Source organism: Fulmarus glacialis, unplaced genomic scaffold (genome assembly GCF_000690835.1).
Source record: "Fulmarus glacialis isolate BGI_N327 unplaced genomic scaffold, ASM69083v1 scaffold43488, whole genome shotgun sequence".
NCBI classification, from domain to species: domain Eukaryota; kingdom Metazoa; phylum Chordata; class Aves; order Procellariiformes; family Procellariidae; genus Fulmarus; species Fulmarus glacialis.
In genome coordinates this window covers 14,865-36,688 of record NW_009229682.1, presented here as the reverse complement: position 1 = coordinate 36,688, position 21,824 = coordinate 14,865, and the positions used below count along the sequence as shown (strand labels likewise).

Genomic DNA, 21,824 nt, shown 5'->3' with positions numbered 1-21,824 from the left:
AACAAAGGCCTGTGGTGTCAGCATTACTGCCCTTTCATGTCTTTAAGCATTTCTAGTTTAAATGTTGCAGGTTGTCATTATAACAACCTGCTTACATGCAGGTGCGTGCTTACCTATGCATCTCAGCTGTAAATATAAGTTTGTTTTTTCCTCATAAATTCAGCTAGTTCAGTGGTTCTAAACCGTTTGGACTTAGTTTCTCCTTGACTGTTGTGCATTTGCACCACAAACTCTTAACTGTGAGGCTGCTGAAGATGATGTGGTTCACCATGCTGCACACCTTGCAGTGGTCATCTGCGGGCTAGTCTGGGAATTGCTGCTTTCGTTTATGTCGGTGTGGCTGGTTTTTTCAATAGTTTCTAATTTTGGCAATGATACTACAGTCTTTGCTTCTGTAGGTAAACAGAAATTATTTATTTGTTCCTTGAGGTTTGTGATGAGACTTTTTTCTGGACAGCGTACCTCTTCACGGGGTGAGAGTATTTAGAAGGTAGAGGTAGTAAAAATAATAGCTAGGTATAACATTTGAACATATATCAGTATTCCTAGGTAACTAGCATTAAAATCCTGTCCTACTTGTAAAGGCCTAGTCTCCATATACACAAATCACTGGTCTTTGAGTATGAGCAGTTAAATTCTTGATTATTTTCTGGTTAAAATGGAATCTTAATGATCCATCTATTAGTTGTCAGTTAATAATAAACTGGCTACAGATTAATGAGCAGTCTCATTGCTTGCCTTCATACTGTAGCTGGTTACCCGGCTTTTCTTTCTGTATGCTTTGAAATTCTATATTCTGCATCCGTTAATGACTGTGTGTGATATACAGCTGGGAAGGAAGCTCGCCCACAAAATTTCTGCTCATCTGTTCTCTATCCTGGGAGATTTTCCCTACTAAATATACACATGGGACTTTTATTTTGATAGGTTTTATAATTATACTCAATTTAAATTTGAATTCTGGTTGCAGTTGAGTTTATGCGAAAATCACTTATCTCTTTTAGCAGGAACCACCTTTGTTTCTGTGCAGCACTTAGTAGAGTAGGATCTGGGGGGTTCTAGGCTCTGCTGCATCGCAAATATCACTAGGGATTTCATTTGCCTTTTTTCAGTATAAAAATGCACAGCAGTGTACATGAAATTGTCTTAAGAGTGTCATTTAAATCTCCTCTCAGTGGCTTAGGTCAGGACCGTCGCCATAGGTCAACTTCTGTTTCTTCACAGGCTGCATGCAATTTCATCAAATCTCACGTGGACTCCAGCAGTGTTGATTCCCTCTTCTACGCTGCACAGTCCGTCCGGGTCCTGTCTGGCTGTGAGGTGAGTTTGGAACCCTGAGCTCTGAAAACAGATGTTACCAAGGAAATATTTACCTTGATCTTTTTATTGGTTTTATTTTATGTATACCTTCTACTTTTACTTTCTTTTAGTATTGTGTCTTCGGTAAATAACTTATGAAGTGTCTGGGAGTACTCTATACAAGACAAAGTGTAAAGATATAAAGCAAGTATTTGGTCCATAGTAATTCTGAGAGGATGTTTCTTGATTAAACATTGGTGGCTAAGAAAAAGGGAGCCAGCACATTTTAATATGATTCACAGCAGCTGTGAATTAAAAACTCTTTGGGCGGATGATAAACTGCTTGGATGTGAAACTTGTGTTGAAACACTGCAATGATACAAATGCCCACCCTTGCTGAATTGTGGGTGGGTTATCCAAGCCCCATTTTTCATCAGTACCACCAGCTGCTGCACAATGATGTGGTGCCAGATGAAAAGCAGTAGCAGGTTACCGGGATAAATCTGAATCATGGATTATCCTGACTAATTGATAGTTGAGAGCAAAATGTAGGGATTTAATTAAACTAAAAGGTAATGAATGGTAAAGGGCTTTTTTTTCCAAAAGCTTATAGTAGTTCACCAGTCAAGTGTGTTGCTCCAGGAAGAAATCAGTAGTGGCTAGAAGGCCTTGTTTTTTCAAGTGTGAATCAGCGTATTCCCTGTGTTCTTCCTCAGGTTACCGTTTCAAATGAGACCAGGGAGCTGCTGCTTGCAGCTGTCAGTGAGGATTCCTCAATCACCCAGATCTTCCACGCCGTTGGGGCCCTGAGTGGCTTTGGCCTTCCTTTAGCATCTCAGGAAGCACTTAGTGCTCTTACTGCTCGTCTTAGCAAAGAAGAAAATGTTCTGGCGTAAGTCTTTCAGATGGAAATGATTCACTGTTGCATATTTATCTTCTAAGCCGTTGGATTTTGGAGTAAAGGGTATTTTAACAGTTAATTTTTGTAATATAGGTGTAGTAGAGTACGTGCTGTGTTTTCATTTCATGTATTTGTCCAGTTCATTATTGTCCCTCTGGGGGAATGAAAAATATGTTTTTGAGCTATTTTCTGTGTGATTTTGCAAATAAGCCTATGTATGCAGTTTAGTTCAAGAATAATGGTCATCCCAAAGAAGCCTTCTCTTTTAAAAAGATTCACAACAAATTTTTTACTTAATACCCAGCCATGGTTCTGTGTCATTTATGGTTGCAATGGACTTGATGCTCTTCCTCAGCCCTGTTGTGTGTAGGTTGGGATGCCTGTACTGTGAGGTGGAAAAAACGTGCCAGTGAGCAGCAGGGATCTTGGCATTTATCACCAAAGAATTAAGTAGTTTTGCGGTGAAAGGAGGGAATAGAGATTTCCTTAAAAGCTAGGGAAGAAAGGGAGACTTTAAAACTTGCTTTGTTGACCAAAAAAATGGATTCCTGGAAGCCTCAGTAGCAAGTCTGGGGATCTCTGCTATGCAGGGATCAAGTTTGGTTTCTTCTCTGCCTTTGAATCTGAGTTTATTGCAGCGCTGATGCAGCTAAAGTGGCATTCCCTAATCAATTCTAAGTTTCCACTAAATCACTTCAGATTCATTGTCTTGAGTCAACTGAATGCAGTAACAGTTGTTTTACACTTCATTCAGAATAGAAACTGTAATTGCTTTGATTTGAGTGATGCTTGGCTTTTAAGGAAGGAAAATCATACAATTGTTTGGTTTTGTTTGTTTGTTGTTTAAGAACCATCCAGGCTTTGGAGACGGCATCTTACTTGTCCCAGCAGGCAGATCTAAGTGGCATTGTTGAGGAGATAGAGGTAGGAACAAACTATGCTCTCTAATTATTCGGGAATTTGTTAGACCTCTGTAGTACTAAAAGATGTATTAATGTGAATACAAAATGAAAAACCAACCTGACTAATTCCTTGCCTGCTTGATGTGGGTTGGGTTGGCTCTTCCTTGCCAGCAGATATTTCTTCTGGATTTTTAACTATTTTGCAGTGGACTGAGATACAGAAAGTCATGACTTTTAAATATAATTAAATCCACTGAAGGCTGAAGGTTTCTTTTTCTTCCTGTTTCTAAATTACTGTTGCAAAATACCTCAGTGATCCCATACAGATACTCTTGATTACAGGCCTAACAGTGGAGTTAACTTCCGTGGATCTACTAAAATGCAATTTAAATTTCAATAACTCTTTCTGTCAGGATCTTGTTGCTCGCCTGGATGACTTGGGTGGAGTTTATCTGCAGTTTGAAGAAGGAATTGAGACTACTGCACTGTTTGTTGCTGCTGCCTATAAGCTGTCGGACCATGTGGGTACGGAGCCAGCAATGAAGGAGGTCTGTATCTGCTTTTTCCTCCCTTGCACGCTAGGATCTGCCTGGTCCCTGTTGTGCAGCGCAAGAGGCCGGTATAACTGGGAAAAATTTCTACTGGAAAAAATAATGAGCACACTCCGTGAAAAGGGACACCTCAGAGGGAATGCGAAGTTACAGAATCTAGGAGGAAATTCCACCTTCAAGATCACAGGCTGAATTTAGTTTGTTTTTTCTTCTTTTTCAAATGTACAGAAGGAAATTGCAAGTGAGGCCTAGTTTTTCTTTGTTTATTGAGACAAGCTGTTGAAAAAAACCCTCTTGTTTCAGAGTTTGTTCTGGTATTTGGTACTTGTCTAGCACTTTCCAGCATTTCAAAGTGTTTTGCAAATGTTATTTACCTGTGAGGAAACACAGGCACCCTAGTTTGGGGTGCCCAAAAGGGAGACAACATTAGTATTGTACGCCTACAGGAATCCAGATGCAAAAACTTGTTGCCTAAAATGAAAGACTGGAAATTCCTTTTAGAGCTTGGTTAAGCTAGAAATCATTACTGCAAGATATCCACTTGTTTTTTTTTTTTCCACAACAAGTTAACTGAATTAGATGTACTTTTGATTGAGAGTGGCAGCTCCCTAAAGCACAAGCCAAAGTGGCAGGGTTGAGACAGAAGCCAGTGTAAGACATCTGAGTTCATTCCTGGCTCTCTTCCATGCTGCTGCCAAACAGACTAATGCAAAGTAATTTTGATGTCATTTTTGAGGTGGTGATTCTGCTACACACAATTCAAACTGTCAGTGTCCAAATGATGTTTAAAAAAAAGACCAATTAAGGAAAATTGTTTAGTGTTGTTTCAGAATTGTGCTGTCGGAAGTGCTATTGTTGGGGCTTAAAGCTTTATCTCTTGTGAATGGTGAGAGTGCCTCCAGAATGCCACAAAACTCTTTAAAAATTAACATGTAGTATTTGAAAAAATAGCTCCCCTTTTTTTTCCCCACAATTTAAATGAGTGTCAGTTGCTGATTAAGGTCTGGAGCTATGTCGTGACCTCCATATAAATGAAAAACACTGCAGGATTTGCACTGTGCGGGAGTTTTTTGTAGCATCTGTCTGGATGCTTTCTCTGGTTATGTCATGTGCGTTGGTGCTCATTAATACAAGTAGGAGGGTAAAAATTTGAGATGCAGTGAATTTCATTTAAAAGTGTTCTTTGTCTGTAGATTACTAAATTGTATGCCAATTGCTTTATTTGGGATTGTCTTTGATTCTTCTCATTTCTGATTAGAATTTAGCCCACAATCCTTTGCCTTGATCAAAGTACAGGTAACCAAACCCTGTGTTTTCCAGACTAGCAGGGAGTAATGGAAGAATCTGAATAATATGGCATAATGTGGCGCAGATGCACTAACCCTACAAAGTCAGACTGGAAAACCAGCTGGGGGACTCCATCCCACTCCTACTTTGGAGAGAACAAATTAGCTTTGGCACATCCCAGAGCCAGAGCTGGCTCTGTGCTCCTGGTGGTACTGCTTTAAAGCTAATCCTCTTAGCTTGAGGACACTGAGCCTAAGGGGATAAGCCTGCATGGGCCTAGACTGGCTCCTTCCAGAGCCATTAGGATGCTTTGCATCACCTTTCTGTGGCCTTCCCAGCTTGGCAGGTAGCCAGGACATCTAGCCTAGTCCTTCTCCACTGTATTGTAGAGCGCCTGGAGCCAAATCGTCTTTTTGCAGCTGCATGCAGTCTGGGTAGTTGAGCTGACAGCATCTTCCATTCTGAAACACATAGTTTGAAGAGGTAGATCCAAATTCTGGTTTTGCAAGTTTTCAGCACAATTACAGCGATTGTGGCTGGAACTTCCCAGCCAAGAATAAGAATGCTAATGTGACGTTCGAAAGGTAGCTAATTTTGGGTTACCTTATAACTTGAGTTATTTTTAAAGCAAATGGGAAATTAAACAGTCTTTATGAATGATGTTTTTATTAATAACATTATACTGAGCCAGTTTGCAATGTTGTGGTAAGCTGCTGGTGCTTATTGCTTATATGTGATTTGCTTTTCTTCTTTTCAGGATCAAGTTATCCAGTTGATGAATGCAATTTTTAGCAAGAAAAACTTTGAGACACTTTCAGAGGCCTTCAGCGTTGCTTGTGCCGCAGGTTCTTTATCTCGGAACCGCTACCACTTGCCTGTCATTATTGTCCCTGATGGACCTGCAGCTGTGTCTCACCATCAGCCCGTACTCAGGGTTTGTCCTTAGCCCCAAATCTTAACTCATCTCTTGGCTCAGTCTTTAGTGCTATAGGTCTGGGCTGACTGAATGTGCAAGGTGATGTCTTTCATTTTTAGCTCCAGGACTCAGGTTGCAGTAGATCTGGGGTTTTAGTGCTTTTATGAAGGGATTCTTAGGAACCTCTGCTTACCCAGGGCTCACCAGACGCTAGTTCCAGAAGGTACTGTGTGGAAGTCAGCTCTGCTGATTACAAACTTTAGCTTTCCTGGTTATGTTAAAAAGAACTAGGTGAATCTGGGATGCTGGGCAGGGGAGAATTCTGGGTGTATAATGCAGAGGGATAGTGAGTCATCTGTGTTCCTGCATTCCTTGTGGGACAACGGGTTTCACAGAAATTCTTGTTTTTCTCTTGTAGCTACAAGTGACCGATGTTATGTCCCAGCCACTGACTCAAGCTTCTGTAAAGCTTGACTACGCCAAGTCTGCATCTAGCAAAGCCACTGTCCTTCAGCAGATAGCATTTGCTCTGTCAGGGTAAGAATATAATCTTATTTTTACAGTTTGTAAGGCAAACAGGTGTTATTTAAACAGCGTTGGAGTTATTTTCCTTATGTGTTCTTCCACCAGAGAAATGTTTGTATGATGGAAAACTCAAAATGCTGTAGTTGCGTTTGGTTGGTAACGGGTGACTGAGCGCATTTGGTAATGATGGTGAATTTCTGTTGCTTTGTCTTTTGATTGGGAGTAGGGAATTGCAATGTTGTTCTGACTTCGGGGCACTTTGAAGAATTCTTTTCCCGCTGCACTTAGCTATGTTAGTTTTGTGCTGCATTTGTCTGTTTGCCTGCTTAATCTAGCATATTTTGAGGCTGCTTGGTAGCAAGATGTTACCTATTCGCAGGTTGCTGTTAATGTCCTAGAGGATACTTAACACCTTGCTTTTTTCTTTTATAGAGAAGTCTTTGAGCTGAACTTCATGAATGTGAAACCTGCAAGTGGATATTATGATTTCTCTATCAGTGTTGATGGAGATAAGCGGTTTATTGCTAACAAAGTTGAGGTGGGTATGCTTTCTGACGGCATTTTAATTCTGTGCCTATTCACTCAAACAGCTTTTTATTTATACCCGTTAAGGATGTTGCCAGTTGTATGGCATTTTTATCACATGTTGTTCTGTAATGCGTTGAATTTTGATTCAGGATTATGACCAGTAACCAGATTAATATATGATCAAGAGAGATTTGTGTAAATTTCAAAACTGACTTGTCACTTAGATGCTGATCTTACAGCATATGAATAAAGGCTAACAGTGGAAGTGTTTATATAGCAACCCAAAGTAGCTATGCAAAAACAATTACTAAAAATGTTCTTCAGAGCATTCAAGATTTGAGTCTGTAAATCTCAAGGCTTGGCTAGCAGTTGTCTGGTGATTGCCTGATGTATGGAAGCTGAGCATTTGTTGTTGTCTGTTTATATAAGCTCCAGAGCCCTGGAAAAGAGTCAAGGGGTTCTTTTGGCATCTCCTAACTGTGTGTATGGTGATGCTTTTGTAGTGGAGAAACAGTGACCAAAGCAAATGCAAATGAAGTCTTCATTTCATGTATAATACCGCCTTTTTGGTGGCAAAAGCTGTTATACCACACCTTTCTGAAGAAGAGTTAAAACACTCAGTTTTACTTTCCTCAAATTTGTTACAGTGAGAAGAATGTGACCTCTGTAAGTATTCATATAGTCGCCCCGTCACTGGAGAATGCTCTTCTCCAGTGATGTCTATTCCCAGGGTTAGTTTTTGCCCTCAATCGCCTATTTAAGGAAAAGATTAGCTTTTAAAGTCTTCCAACTAGTCAGCTTGGAGTGGAGGAAGAAACTTATTTACAACTGCTGACCTTTACTCTGTGTATCAAATTGATGTTGTCATTGTAGTAGTAATGGCACTTACGAGTGTCAAAAGGGGATTGATTGGTCCTGCTTAAGCTCGCTGCTGGCACATAGAGGTACTGCTAGGAATGCATTAGCGCTGGGGCAGCTTTGTGTGAACCGCTTCTAATAAGACACATTGTTATGGGGGAGGACTGCTGGGGGAACTGCTTTTTTTCCTTACTGTTATTAGCATTAATTGTCCTTAATGCACCATCGTTTTGACAGTAATGAGCTAAACCAGTGGGTTATTACTCCAGGCAGAGACTACATTTCCTGGCATTAAAATATTTGAGAGATGTTTGTGTACTGTTCAGTTGGAGGGGCTGTGTGCAGCAGCTCTGAGTTGCCTTCACATAACTTTTTTCAATTGAATATTTCATTAGTCCATCTTTCTTTGCTCCTGTCTTGGAACAAACTAAGGCTTTACTAAAGTTAGCATGAATAGTCTACATGTTAATGGATCCATTTTCAGGGGTAACCTCTGTCTTAAATTACATTTTTTTTTTGAAGGAACTGCCGAAATTGTTGTGTTTGAAGTCTGACCTGAATATTTTTATTTATGTTTTTACATATTTTTCTCACAGGTTCTCTGTGAATTATTTTTCAGGGTGAGGGTGTGGGGCTGGTTCACATGAGCAAACCTATAATAACAAATTGTAGTATATGATGAAAAATATCTCAGCAGTGAAACTTTAATTCTCCAGGGCAGCATTTGTAAGCTGTGAGAACAAATGTGCTAATTAAAAACTACAGACTACAGTAACTGCTTATGTTTGAGAGAAGGATTGAAATCAGTCAAACCCACCAAGGTTCACTGCCTAGATGGTCTGTGGTTTGGGACTGGGGAGAGGGCAGGAAGTCATTTCTCTGCTTGGGGTTTATACTGCACTTAGTACAAAGGAGCATGATAAATGGTAGGGCCTTATTGGCTGCCCTGCACTAAGTGATAAATGCTGTGACTCCGAAGAAAAGCTTTTTTTTAGGAATGCTTTGGCTTTTGCCTGCTGGTAATAAAATCAGCAGAAACCTGTTAGGCTTTAGGAGCCAACAAAGGCATAACTGGTTGCTGTCCGGAGACCCCTCTCATCTCAAATTGCTATCCAGTAAGCAGAAGTACATATGCACATGCAGTTTTAAGTTGTATCATGTGTGATGTAATCTTTAATAGCTAGTTTCTGCTAGGTCAAAAGGAAGACTAGTTGGATCTGGATAGTTGGACTGTTTCATTAAAAACAGTTCTCCAAAGGGCAGCTAACTCCAGCATGACTGAGAAGCTGGTGTCTTCAGAGCTGGCTGCTTGTGCAGGGAGGAAGGGGATGGGTTAGGGTTAGTGACTGGTGCAGCAGCTTTGCCAGAAGGTAAATTGCTGTAGATCCTTCTCTTCAGGTTACGTTCTGTCTTTGGCTTAGTGTAAGACCCTCTCTGGGGAAGGGGACAGAAGAGCTAAAGCTTCTTGACCATAATTAGTATACATAGAGTGCTCTGAGTAATTTTCTATTGTGTTTTGTTACAGCTGAAAGTAAAAGTTTCCACGGAAGTTGGGATTACTAATGTAGATCTTTCTACTGTGGATAAAGATCAGAGCATCGCGCCAAAAACAACCAGGTAAAACGACTCAGTGTGTGTGATCCTCTAAGGGGCAACTCGGACTCTAGACTGGAGGTCTTCTGAGCTTTACCTACTTCAGGTAAACCAGAGGAATCTTGTATTGGAATGACTGCAGACATACCCATGCTGCTTCTCTTAAACCTGTGAGTTCATTGGGAGAATACTGATTATTTTTATAGGTGGTTTTCCTTAATACTGAAATAAGTACTAACAGAAGCCAGGCAACCTGAGTCTTCTGTTCCTTTGTTGGCACCTCTCCATAGTGAAAGCAAGTTAAAATAATTGTGTTAAACTTTCTGGTATTATTGGGCTTCGGCAGAGATGTACACTGTATTTGGGGGGTGTGGCTGTACCATTGCTAGGTGCACTTGAACTTAATGTAATCGTTTTTTTAACTGACATCAGTTAGAATGTAATGTATGGAATTTAGGTTGCACAGCCTCACTGAGGCCCCTCTGTGTGTGTTGATATAGCCTTCCTGTGCTGAAGTTTGAGTGTCTGTTTTTCCTGTTCTGCTGCCATCACACCTTTGGTTGCAGCATAGTCTTGCTAAATGGAATGTGGGGTGTAGTATTAGCAAAACCTTCTTCTGGTGTTCCTTTGAACCTTACAACAAACAACTGTTTTACTTGAAAATGGGCAAGGTATGTAGCTCACAAAAATCCTACTAAAGAATTCCATTCATTTCTTTTCATTAAATTTATGGTGGAAGAGAAAGACATGTTAGTTCACCTGACTTTTTGATAAAATAGCTCATCTGTGCTGAGTAGGCTGCAGTACTGCTAGACAGGCTTGCATGCCCAGGTTTCATTGAACACCAGGCCTTCTTGTGGAAGATCACCTCAATTCTGTATGTTTTTTTTCCTCCTAGGGTAGCTTACCCAGCCAAAGCCAAGGGCTCATTCACTGCTGACAGCCATCAGAATTTTGCTTTATCCTTCCAGCTGATAGACGTGAACAGTGGAGCTGAACTCATCCCTCACCAGGTTAGGACAAATTTTTGTCATTGGTGTGTCACTGAGATGTTCCATCTTGAAACATCTGAGGTGACAGTTGCTCTTGAAAAGATTTGATACGTTTTGAGAAGCCTTATGTTTCTGACATGGACTGTGAAAGATCACTGATCTTGGTAGATGGGAAGTGGATTCAGTTCATTTGTTTGTTACGGCTGTACCTTAAATGAAGCCTCTTCTGGCTCTGGTACTGTGTCTTATTTAACTCAAAAAAATGAGTGCAGGTAGCCTGCACTCTAAAAGCACGCTTCTGATTTTTTTATTGTAGATTGTTTGTTTAAAAAGTCCTTGAATGTAGACTTTCTTTAATTTTTTTTCTGTATAAAATAGAAAAAAAAAAAGGGAGAAAAAACCCAACAAAAACCATATATGCATATATCCCTGTTGCATATACCCTGTCAAGTAACATTCAAAATATTGCCCTGTACCTCAAGTGGGCCACTGGACATTCTTGGTCCTGTGTTAGTGTAGTTACTCGAAGAGACATAGAACTTTGCTGATTTGCAGGGATCTAGACACCAGGGCTCCCAGTTTATACTCCAACTTTTGTTAATGTTGTGCTTTTCGATTTTGGGTGTAAATCTCTTGCTTTGCTGGCATTTGTAAATGCACTATGAGATATTCCAGAAATGTTACAATCTTTCCTTTCAGACTTTTGTCCGACTTCACAACCAAAAGACTGGCCAGGAGGTAGTGTTTGTTGCAGAACCAGATAGCAAGAACGTATACAAGTTTGAACTGGATACCTCTGAAAGAAAGACTGAATTTGACTCTGCCTCTGGTACCTACACTCTTTATTTGATAATTGGAGATGCCACTCTGGAAAATCCGATCCTGTGGAACGTGGTATGTAGCTGGAAGTGTGGTGATGTGGTTTTGAGATTACTAGCAGTCTAACAGGAAGGCATGGTACAGGCTTGGAAGAAAAAAGCTCAAATGTTTTGTTCTTTGTAGTGAACCAGAATCCTTTTGGCCATTTATGGGCTCTGAGGTTTGCTGTTCATTTTAAGTTTTTAAGTAAGCATCAAAGCAAGACAGAAGTGAACATTCATTTCATCATGTGGTGGAACAGAAACTTCAGAAGGTTTATGGGTTTGATTGTAATTTCGCAGCAAGCACTTCAAGGTTCAGCCTTTCTGTGCTTGCTATGCTGGAAATAAGTCCAATTCTTAGTGATGGGTAAATGCATTAGCGCCCCTGTTAAGCATAAATTGCTTCTTAAAAAATCTGGTGGCTTTTTCTGTTTCCTTTAAAAATCCTGTCAATCGTAGATTGAAAAATAAGGAAATAGGCCACAGTAATTGAATAGGTTTTATAAAACATTTAATACATTAAGATCAAAGTTCATGAAGCTGCACGATTTCATTTCAGGCTGATGTTGTGATCAAATTCCCAGAAGAGGATGCGCCATCCACAGTCCAGTCCAAGAACCTCTTTGTTCCCAAACCTGAAATCCAGGTAGAGTCAAAAACAAAAATTATGTGCGAAGATGGGGGGGCTAGTCCTACTAGTATTATTTGTTCTCATCGTAATTTATTTTTGAAAAGTCATCTCTCATTAAAAAAAATTAATACTGTGTAAGTAATGTAATTAAAGGAAGATCAGAGTTACTGCTTAATGGAAAGAAATTTGTTGCAGTCCTCTGGAGTATGAATAAATAAGCTGTATGTCCTACCTGTGAGAGAGCAACTGGTGTCACTGAGAAGATTCAAAACATGAAAATTTGACTAGGTAAGCACCACAGAAAACTCTCTGCTTCTGAAGATTTCTCTTGCTTCATTCCAGCCATCTGAGCTGATGACAAGCTAACAAGTGTTTCTGTGAGTGCAAGGAAAAGTTAACTGTGCAAGAGATCAGATGTGCTGAGACAGAGGAATGCGTACCATCCAAAGGAACGTCTGGGAACAGCACCAGGGCTGCAGCTGGTCCTCTGGGGAGCCGAGAAGCTGCTCTGTTGGAATACTACTTACGAGTTGGTTTTGTTTGTTTGCAGCACCTCTTCAGGGAACCTGAGAAGAGGCCTCCCACTGTGGTATCTAACACTTTCACAGCATTGATTCTCTCCCCCCTGCTTTTGCTGCTTATTCTGGTGAGTGAACTGGGCCACAGAAGAAGAAAAATTTTTCCCATCCAGTCCAAGGTTGCTTAGGAAGTTGGCCAGCTAAACTACTTATTAAAACTCTTGGTTAGTCATGACTAGCACAGCAGTGCTGCAGTTGTAGCTAGCAAATGTCAGTGCAGAGCGTTGGTCTGGTATTGCCTCTTTCCTAAACTTTTTTTTTTGGAGTTTATAGTCAAAACAGAAAAACACTGCTGCCAAGTAGAAGTAGGTGGGGTGAGTTTCTTTGGTGTGCTTCTGCTACGGATGTTGAATAAGAGTGGGCAGATTAAGTTACAACTAACATTAGACTTCCACAGGAGAAAAAGCAGTGATTCTGCCTCGCACTTAATATATCCATCACAACATTTGTGTTACTTAATACTATCAGATTGATTCCCATTTATGGACATAATTGGTATTTGTGTGTCTGTAGTTGAAACATCTACTGCTACTCACTTATCAGATCAGTGTTTTGAACCTAACACAATACAAAATCTGATCTAGGCAAGTTAAATTACTCCTTATTTGGAGGATGAAACTGATCCCTTACTTGCTTGGCAGTAATTCCCCATTAGCTAGTGTCACTGAAAGTTGGCATGCAGATAGTCGTGTCCACTGGTCTCTGGAGTTCACAATATACACATTGATGACACTTTAACGAAAAATGTCATTGCTACTGCTCCTGTTCTCCATCTTTCATGCCTTTCTCTTTTGTACTCTAAAAACTGAAATTGTTTTTATGAGCACACATCTTGTATCTATAGCTGTTCTTTTGCTGAGTCCAAAACTAGAACCCTTTTTTGCCTTTTTAATTAAAATTAATTCAGCTGGATAGAAATAGCAATGTTTATTTTTCTGGAAAATGTAGATTTGGAGCAATACTCTCTCATCAGTTTAAGAAAAATAATTGCGGAACTGCCTTTGGTCAGTGAGAAGCAGCAGGAGAAATTTTCACTAAAGGAGCTCACAGTGCTGTCTTTAGCAAAATTAATACTCTGTCCTCTTGTAGTAGGAAAAAAGTACTTCTGTAGAGAATACACTGTATTCACTGAAGAACTTAAAGCAAACAGGCTTGAAAGATACTGAAGTTTAAAATAAAACCTTGTGTTTACAAGGCCGTTGTAACTCAGGTTTTGTTTCTTTTCCTTTTAGTGGCTAAAGATAGGTGCCAACATCTCCAACTTCAGCTTTGCTCCCAGCACCATTGTTTTTCACATGGGACATGCTGGTAAGTGTCAGAGGCTTTCTGCTTTGTTTGACCTTCTCACCTGAGAGTTACAGATGAGAGTCCTGGTGGTTAATGGGCTTGCAGTCTATTAACTATAATGACATAATAGCATAACATTTGTTCTCTTGTTTTCATGTGCCTTCCTGCTTTTCATGATTGTTAATATGGTGATAAACCTGGTTTGGCCATCAGCTTATAACAGCGGTGATTATCTGGGCTCCTGTCACACACCATTTATCTGTACTTAATAGAACTTCTTATTTCCAGAGGTCACTCTTTCTTTATTGTATGTTTATCCTTTGTAAGCAGTGAGTTTCTGTGGGGATTGAAACCTGCAGGACTACTGTCTACATCTTTTCTTTAAAGCTTTTCCTGTGAAAGCTGCTCTTGTTCTTTGGCTGGACCAATTTTTTTCATCAGTTTTATTGTGCCCTTGATTGCACAGTTATTTACTGTCTTGACAGAATTTCAAAAACATAGCAGGTTGGGAGAACATTGGATCTACTGTTTCCCAAATGACTGTGTTGCTTAATCCAAGCCAGTTTCCTTGGAAGCTTTATAAAGCTGTAAGCTCCTACAAACGTGCGAAGGCTAATATCCTCTATTGAAATCCAGAGTATCCTCCTCCTTTTCATAGCCCTTAATGTCTATAATATGTCCATAATTCTGCCATAAGAGGGTTGGTTGCAAGCCATCAGTGTCACATTTTTCTCCAGTATGGAGACCCAGGTGCCTTCTTCCCCTGGCAATAACCTATAGTTTTTATATCTGCCATTTCAGAGCTTCAGAGATGAGATAGAAACCAAATGCTTAGACCTGGCAGTACAGCGTAACAATTGTTCTGAGCATAACGAATGCTTGGTCTTTAAAATGGAATTTCAGCCATGGGCTCTGTCTTTTTTTCACAGCAATGTTGGGACTCATGTACGTCTACTGGACTCAGCTCAACATGTTCCAGACTCTGAAGTACTTGGCGATTTTGGGTGGTGTCACATTCCTGGCAGGCAACAGGATGCTGGCTCAGAAAGCAGTAAAACGGTAAGCCAGGGATGGATGCATTGGTGGGAGCTGCTTTTAAAATTAGTGGGGAGGAGATCACATTGATGCTATCGTGTGTCAGTAACGGATACAGTAATGAATGCTGCTTTTGATTCTTGGATCTTGTGTGTGGGGATGGGCTGCTCGGTCCCACTTTCTTTCCCAGTGGCTAGGGCAATGAGCTGCTCTCGCTGAGACAAGGCTAACTCCTCCTTCAGAGAGAATGGTCCACGTGGCCACTTGCTGAAGCGATCAGGCACACGGAGAAAGCAAAGGGTGGAAGTATGTGCACTTTGACATGGGGAAACCCACATTTGGCGAGATGCATTTACTGACAAATTTGGTTTACTGCATGATATATCAAGCTCTTAGAATATTGTTAGATAATGAAAGCTGCTATAAATGCAGAAGAGGCCCAACTCTTCCGTAGCTGTGCTTGTGAGATAAGTTTTAAGAGGAGGAAGGTATGGCAGGGGTATCTTACTGTTGTATTCCCCTACCTAAAGGGGGATTATAGAGAAAAGGGAAGCAGACACTTATCGGAGGTGTGCAGCAACAGGCAAAGTGCAACATACACAAGCAAAGAAAGGGAAAATTCTGGTAAATGTTAGGGATACAACATCCATTTTTGTACTGGCATTGGACGGATTCTTCACACTTGTCTTCTGCCATGGAGTGTCTCGTGAATGTGCCATGGCTTAGGCAGCCTGCAGGCAGTTTGCTGACCCAAGCTTCCCATACAGTGCATTAATTAGAGGTCAGACGATTCCCTCTCCTTCACTTCTGCCACACGGGGTTTCCATGTGAGACTTAAGTGTTAGCCCTTTTGTACTAATGTAGAATTTGGCTTTGAAGATGATCTTACTGACCTGCTTTGCCATCAAACCTGTGCTTTTCTTACTTTCCCCTTTTTGAGCCACTAGTTGTTTATCCTTGCATACCTATTGGCATAGATATTGCTGGGTTCTCACTTTTTTGATTACACAGTATTAAAATAGGACAAGAGCTGTAAAAAAAGCACAAGAATATAATTTTCAGGGGTTTTGCATTGATTTGTTGTCTTTAAAACATCTATGTGCATGGCTGTAGCAGGGAGGGTGATTATTGTAATCAACCCTTTCCATACCATCCTCCCAGCTTTCTCAGCCTTGCTCGCTTGGATGTCCAGCCCTCTCCACTGTGACACTTTCTCTTGTTAGCATAACAGTTCCTACTGGGATTTTGTTGCCAAGGGGGCTATGTTATGTCACTTAATAATATTTCCTTTTTAATTTAAAGAGTAATGATAAAATCATTATTAATTACAGATTGCCTAGGATACAGATTTGGGGAAAAAGAATACAATGAAGCTTACTTCTAAGTGTCTTCGCTCAACCAGGGCTTCTGTTAGCACATAAATGCAGGTGGTTGGTTCCTACTTCAAAACACTGCAGGGGGTGTCTATGCTTTTTCACTGTAAATGACATGAAGCTGCAACTACAATGGCAAATTTGAAAGTAAAACTTCCACCTTAGGCTAAAGTTAAACCCTTTGTACATGACTTTAAAGTTCAAAAAGACATCTTTTTGTTAACGTGCTGCTAGCCTGTCTCAGATGTTGAAGTGCAGTGATAATTAACTGGATTGCACTTTGAGGCAAAGCTGCTGTTCCACTATGGAGATTGCTGACGGGGGTGGGAAGGGGGACTGTATAAGCCATCTTTTTACAGAAGTTACCAGAAGGCCTGGTTTTGCTTTTCTGTCGCTGGCTCTGGTTCCTGGAGCAGGGCTGCTTTCCGCCTTCCTATCTTCTCTGAATCTTTCTTCCTCTCTCCTTTTGGCAGGATCGCTGCAGAGCAGAGCAGTAGGTTGGCAAAGTATAGAACACTGCGGTAAAAGGGGGTTTTGCTAGTGACCAGCTCTTCTAGAAGTAAGGGCCTTTTTGGAATTTGTTTTTCCTGGGCATGCTGCCTGTTCATTTCGTATCATCACTCATACCTTGTACAAAAAGATAACTGAGCTGAAGCTGCTTCCTTCCAGTGTCACTTATTGGGCTTTAAATCAGTCCTTGAGTGTCCTTGGCTACAGCTGGGTTTGCATATTAGCAGTCCTCTGAGACTAAATTGCCTTTGTGTGATTTCCTTAATCATCTGAATTCTGTATGGTAATATGTGCACATGTGAATATGCTGTCTTGGGCACCAAGCAGCTATCAGGTGATGAAATAAACCTAGTTTAAGCAGTATTGTTCCTGTAAATAAATTATTAGTAATGTTGGCTGGAGGAGAACATGATGAAAATGACTGATATCTGGGCTGTTCCCATCCTGCTGCTGGTACTCCCTATCCCCATCTGCAGTATTCTGATTATTCAGCTGCAAGGCACTCTGACTGCTGAATTACATCCTCACTTGGGGTGGGGAGAGCTCTGTGTGCAGCAGAGCCAGGTCAGCACCACCTCATTCAGCTGAGAACACGACCCAATCCAGGGTTCACCCTCCTATTAGACTGAACTGGTCACGATGGCTCAGTCAGCAGCAGCAGCAGCAGCCGGCCCCCTCCATTCAACACAATCATCTGGTAGGTCTCCATTACCATCTCCCAGTGCAAAGCCCTTCGTTTCCTTTCATTCTGAGCAGGTAAGGTCCCAGTCCGCTATATCCACACTGGTGTAGGAGGCAGGACTGCCTGCCGGTCTGCATGCTGCCCAATTCTGAATGTGTGCGTGTGGCTTCATTTCTCGGTCAGTGCACTGTTTTATTTTGGGGACAGAAGAGAGCATCTGGGACAAGTCCTGTGATGGGACTGAAATCACAACATGCTGCACTGGTACGTCTCACGAGCATCTGCTTTCTCTCATGTTCATTGTCGGTGCTCCAGGCACACACACACACACAGTGCGTTGAACGGAGCTCAGTTTTGTGGTGCAAAACAAAACCAGCGTGTGTGGCTGTGTTGCAGAAACAATGTGCAGTGTGGTATAAGCTCCTGTCTGCAGATCAGATAGTATGGAGGATCATTTCATGAAAACTACCTATGGAGAATTTAGCATTGTGTCCCATAGAAAAGCACCCTGTTACTATCTCTTCTCTCCCTGGAGTGTTTTGAGGTATTTGAGCACAGAACAAGCTATGACAAGTAACTGGAGAGGAACTGGAGATGGCTGTCGCTTGTTCTAGTAGATGAATGCTGGCTGCACCCTGGCTGTGTTTGCTGGTGCTGTTCTGGTCCCTGGACGCTTCTTTTTACCATAGCTTTGGGCCAGTGGTTTTCGGCCTGTTAACAAATGCCTCATAAGTGTGTTCTCCACAGCTTTCATGCTTTCTGTTTCTCAGCCTGGTGCTTTAACCCCTTAATTCCCTGTGGGCTGTGAGTAATCCTGGAAGATCTTGCAAATAACTTATTATCCATAAACCATAAGTTAGGTTTTGCTGCCATGTGCAGTCACAAGCATTTTTCCTTATTGCTGGATTTTCTGATGCCCCAGATATGTCAGTTAAGACTGTATTGTTACCAGCTTCTAGGGCTGGACTGTCAAGTGCTCAGCATCCATAGCTATGCCTGTGTCTGGCATCTTGAAGGGAGAAGGACCCCAAAAAGATGGGTCTGCTGTGCCCACATTAGATTACTTCATCCTGGGGACATTAAGATCTTGTCTTTGTGTTTACGTGGGTCAACTGATTCCAAGTGGATAGATTGGCCCTGTTTAAAGTAGAAGAGCAGTTAAGGTACCCGCAGGCTTTGTGTTTAGCCCTGCTTTTTTGTTCAGTTCTATATTTTACAACGCTCATTCATCCCTTTTGCACCAGAAATTAACTTCCATTTTGTCTGACCATTTCCATTCTCCTTGGAATTCAGTCCTCCATTCCATTGCAGTACTGGTTTTATCACTCCAATAAGTTTCCTTTGAGAAGCTTATCTGACAAGCTTCCTTTGAGAGAGAATGAGAGATCTGGGGACACTTACTGTGCAAGGAAGTGGTTTGTTGCCTGGAAGAGTTAATTTTTTGGATTTTTCTTTCCAGGACACACTAGTACCAGAAGAATGGAAGAAATGGGGAAAAACAAAGCAAATGCCTTCAGAACAGAAGTGAATAAATAACTGAAAGACCAGAAGACGGAAGGCAGAAGCAGATTTTTTTTTTATATTAAGTCAGAAGGGTGCCAGTTATACTTTTTTAAAAATCTGATTTTTGTCATTGTGTTCATGCTACTTGAGTGCTTTTCATATGAATCCTGAAAATCCTTTCTTCCTTGGATCCTCCCCCCTTTTTCTCCCAGGACGTTTGAATTTCCTTTAGAAAAAGAGGAAAAAAAATACAATTCTGCCTTTCCCCAGGTGCCCTCTCCTCATCCTAAACAATTTGTGAATAAAGAGAAAAGAATGGTCCTGAATTTTGTTTTTTGGCTGTCTCAGAGGCTGTGAGGGGAAGTGGGGCTCACATGAGAATGAAAAGAGCTTTTTCTGGTGGGTAATTTTGTGTATGAGTCATTGCTGTGTGAAGCTTCCTGTTCTTTCATGTCCTTTCCCAGAGGGACATGTTTATTGGGGGGGACTTCCCACTCCTGCTTGTCCCTTGTGTGACGCTGTCATCTGCATTTCTCCGCTAATGGCTGTTCTCTCCGGCTTCAGGATGGCACCCGGCTGGGCTGTGCTGAGTTGCTGTGGGCCCTCGAGGCTCAGGCAGGAGGAGTCCTCGGGGCCTGGCCCTTGCGGGGAGCCAGCTGCGGTGCTGGCGTGCCTGGCTGTGTCTGACCCTGGCAGGTTTGGTGGGTCCCTTGAGTGGGTTGACTTTCTTTCCAGCCTCTAGAAGTAACCTTTTCACTCCAAATACGAGTTTGATTGAGGTTATTGTCTCTGTTCCTCAACGAAACCGAATGCAGGGAATCTGCTGGTTGCCATGTGGCCACGTTTGAGTTACTTGAGTTCTAACTTCTCAATTAATTACCACCTTCAAGACCACTGAGCAGTGTTGAGGCAGCAGACTTGGCCTTTATTGAAGGACACACTGATAGTAATAACCAAAAGCCAAAATCTCCTCCTGATGAGCAACTTCCACATGGGAAACTTAACAGTTGCTCCCTCCCCTGCATCTCTGTGTTGGCTCCTGTTTGTCCCATGTCGGACTAGTTTCTTTAAAGGCCTTTTGGCAAAGGAACTTTATCAAATGTCTTTTGGAGATCCCAGAAAATGATATCAACCAGCAGGCATGTGGATAAAGGGTGTGGAGCCAAATCCTCCAAAGAACTTCACATGTGTGAGACATGACTCCACTTTATAAAAGCCATCTTGCCTCTTCCCCACTGCTGTTGTTCACACTTAGCTCACTGTTTCTGTTCTTTGTAATAGTTCCTACCCATTTGTTCATTGTGAACATTATACTGGACGCCATAGAGGTTTAATGAACTCCTTTACCCTCCTCTGCACTCCTTCAAAAGCCTGATCTCATGCTGCATTAAAGTCCTCTGGGACTAAAGGAGTTTTAAGCAAGAAATAGTTAAGCTACTATTTGTAGTATTTTACCCTGCAATTCCTTTTCACCCTGGTGAGTTATTTTTGAGCCTCATATTTTGTTACTGCTCACTTACCAGCTTTGGTTTATAACTTATTTTTCTACTGATGCTCCATGCTAGGACAGATCCTCTGCTACTTTCCCTGTAGAGCTCTGGCATGTCATCCAAGGAGAACACAGATGCAAAAAGAAAATCATGGAGTGCTACTGTGATGTATCTTCTCTGAGCTGTGCTTGTTGCTATTGATTTTCTACCTCATTGGCTATGCGTTAGGAAAGGTTGTTTTTGTTCTTTGGCCTTTTATTCCTCAGACATTTTCTGGTTTGCTTCATTTGGTTTATATTTAATCTCCCAGAGTTTGAGCATTTGTTTCCTCATTTTGATGCAAACTGAACTTTCAAAGGAGTCCCTTTTATTCCAGATAGCTGCACTCACCCAGCTGTTTAATCATACAGACTTAGGTCTTTCCAAAGTGTTTTTGATAAGTCTTTTGATTTTATTTGGAGTATCCAATCTAGTGTTTGCAAATAGCTTTCATGCCACTTAACAGAATTTTAATTTTTTTGCTATCATGTTTGCTTAATACTTTAGGAAGTTGATTCTTTTTTTGTAATTCCTTTCCTTAGAGCAAGTAAGTCCTAATGGCTTCAAGTGTGTTAGTTGTTACAGAACAGGTTTACAAACACATTTTGAACCAGGCCTACTGAGGTTGTTTTTTCTTTTGTGGGTTCTCTGTCCAGCTATACTGTGAAGCAGAAGGATGGCTTGTGTCTGACTGTGCGGGCTGCCTGTGGAAGGGTAACAGATTACCCATTAGTGCACTTGCTGTTGTCACAGCTTCACTGATCTCCCTCAACATCCCCTCGTTGCTTCCCATCCTACTGCAGACTATCAAGGAATTGTTCGGGTGCAAGGACGGATGGCTTCAGAGGCATTAATATATGTTTGCATGTCACTGTATTTCCAACGTGGTCTATGAGTTATTGGTGCTGGACCTGGTGCCTTCGTTAGCACAGCTCTGAGTCATCCTCGGTGCACTTGACCAGTGTCTTTGAGCGACATCTTCCATTCTGGGCTCAGAATCAAGAAACTAACGTCTCAACAGACAAAGAGCCATCTTGACCTGCTGTTGGACAGGTTTATTTAGAACAACTTTTATTTCCCGCTAATGATGGGAAAGCAGACCCCATCCTGATGTTATTTACATTTCTGAAGACATAATTATTACACAAACAGTAGGAGAATTGGGGTGATGGGGAAGGAAGTAGCTGTGTGAGATCACTGGCTTAATAACTTACTTCTTTGAGAACATTTACAGTTGTAACCGTAGCCAAGGTGGAGTTCAGAGCCACTGGATGGCATCTTGAATTAAAACATAGTGACAGCCCAATCTGATGCACAGGGATCTCCTTTAACTCTTGCAGAGCTGTAGCTTCAGCTTGAACACCTCAAGGCTGAGCAGTAACTGTAGCTGAGCTTTTTAGAGTTCGGTTTTGCTGCCACGGCTCTGTATCAAGGAGCTAGACAGCAGCAGCCCACAGCGGCGTTTCTAATGGGTGGTAGACATG

At 41.4% G+C, this 21,824-nt stretch overlaps 1 protein-coding gene across 1 annotated transcript; it reads left to right on the top strand.

Annotated features, from left to right (window-relative positions):
- Positions 1-1,224: 1,224 nt before the first annotated feature.
- RPN2 (ribophorin II) lies at positions 1,225-18,807 on the top strand (the record flags this gene model as incomplete). Its single annotated transcript, XM_009583940.1, has 16 exons — positions 1,225-1,320; positions 2,016-2,191; positions 3,049-3,124; positions 3,516-3,650; positions 5,698-5,874; positions 6,275-6,393; positions 6,814-6,919; positions 9,293-9,384; positions 10,259-10,373; positions 11,052-11,246; positions 11,772-11,858; positions 12,394-12,489; positions 13,654-13,729; positions 14,638-14,767; positions 16,590-16,675; positions 18,768-18,807. Coding segments are annotated over 15 exons (1,728 nt in total), but the record flags the coding sequence as incomplete, so codon positions are not given.
- Between the last annotated feature and the right edge of the window lie 3,017 nt (positions 18,808-21,824).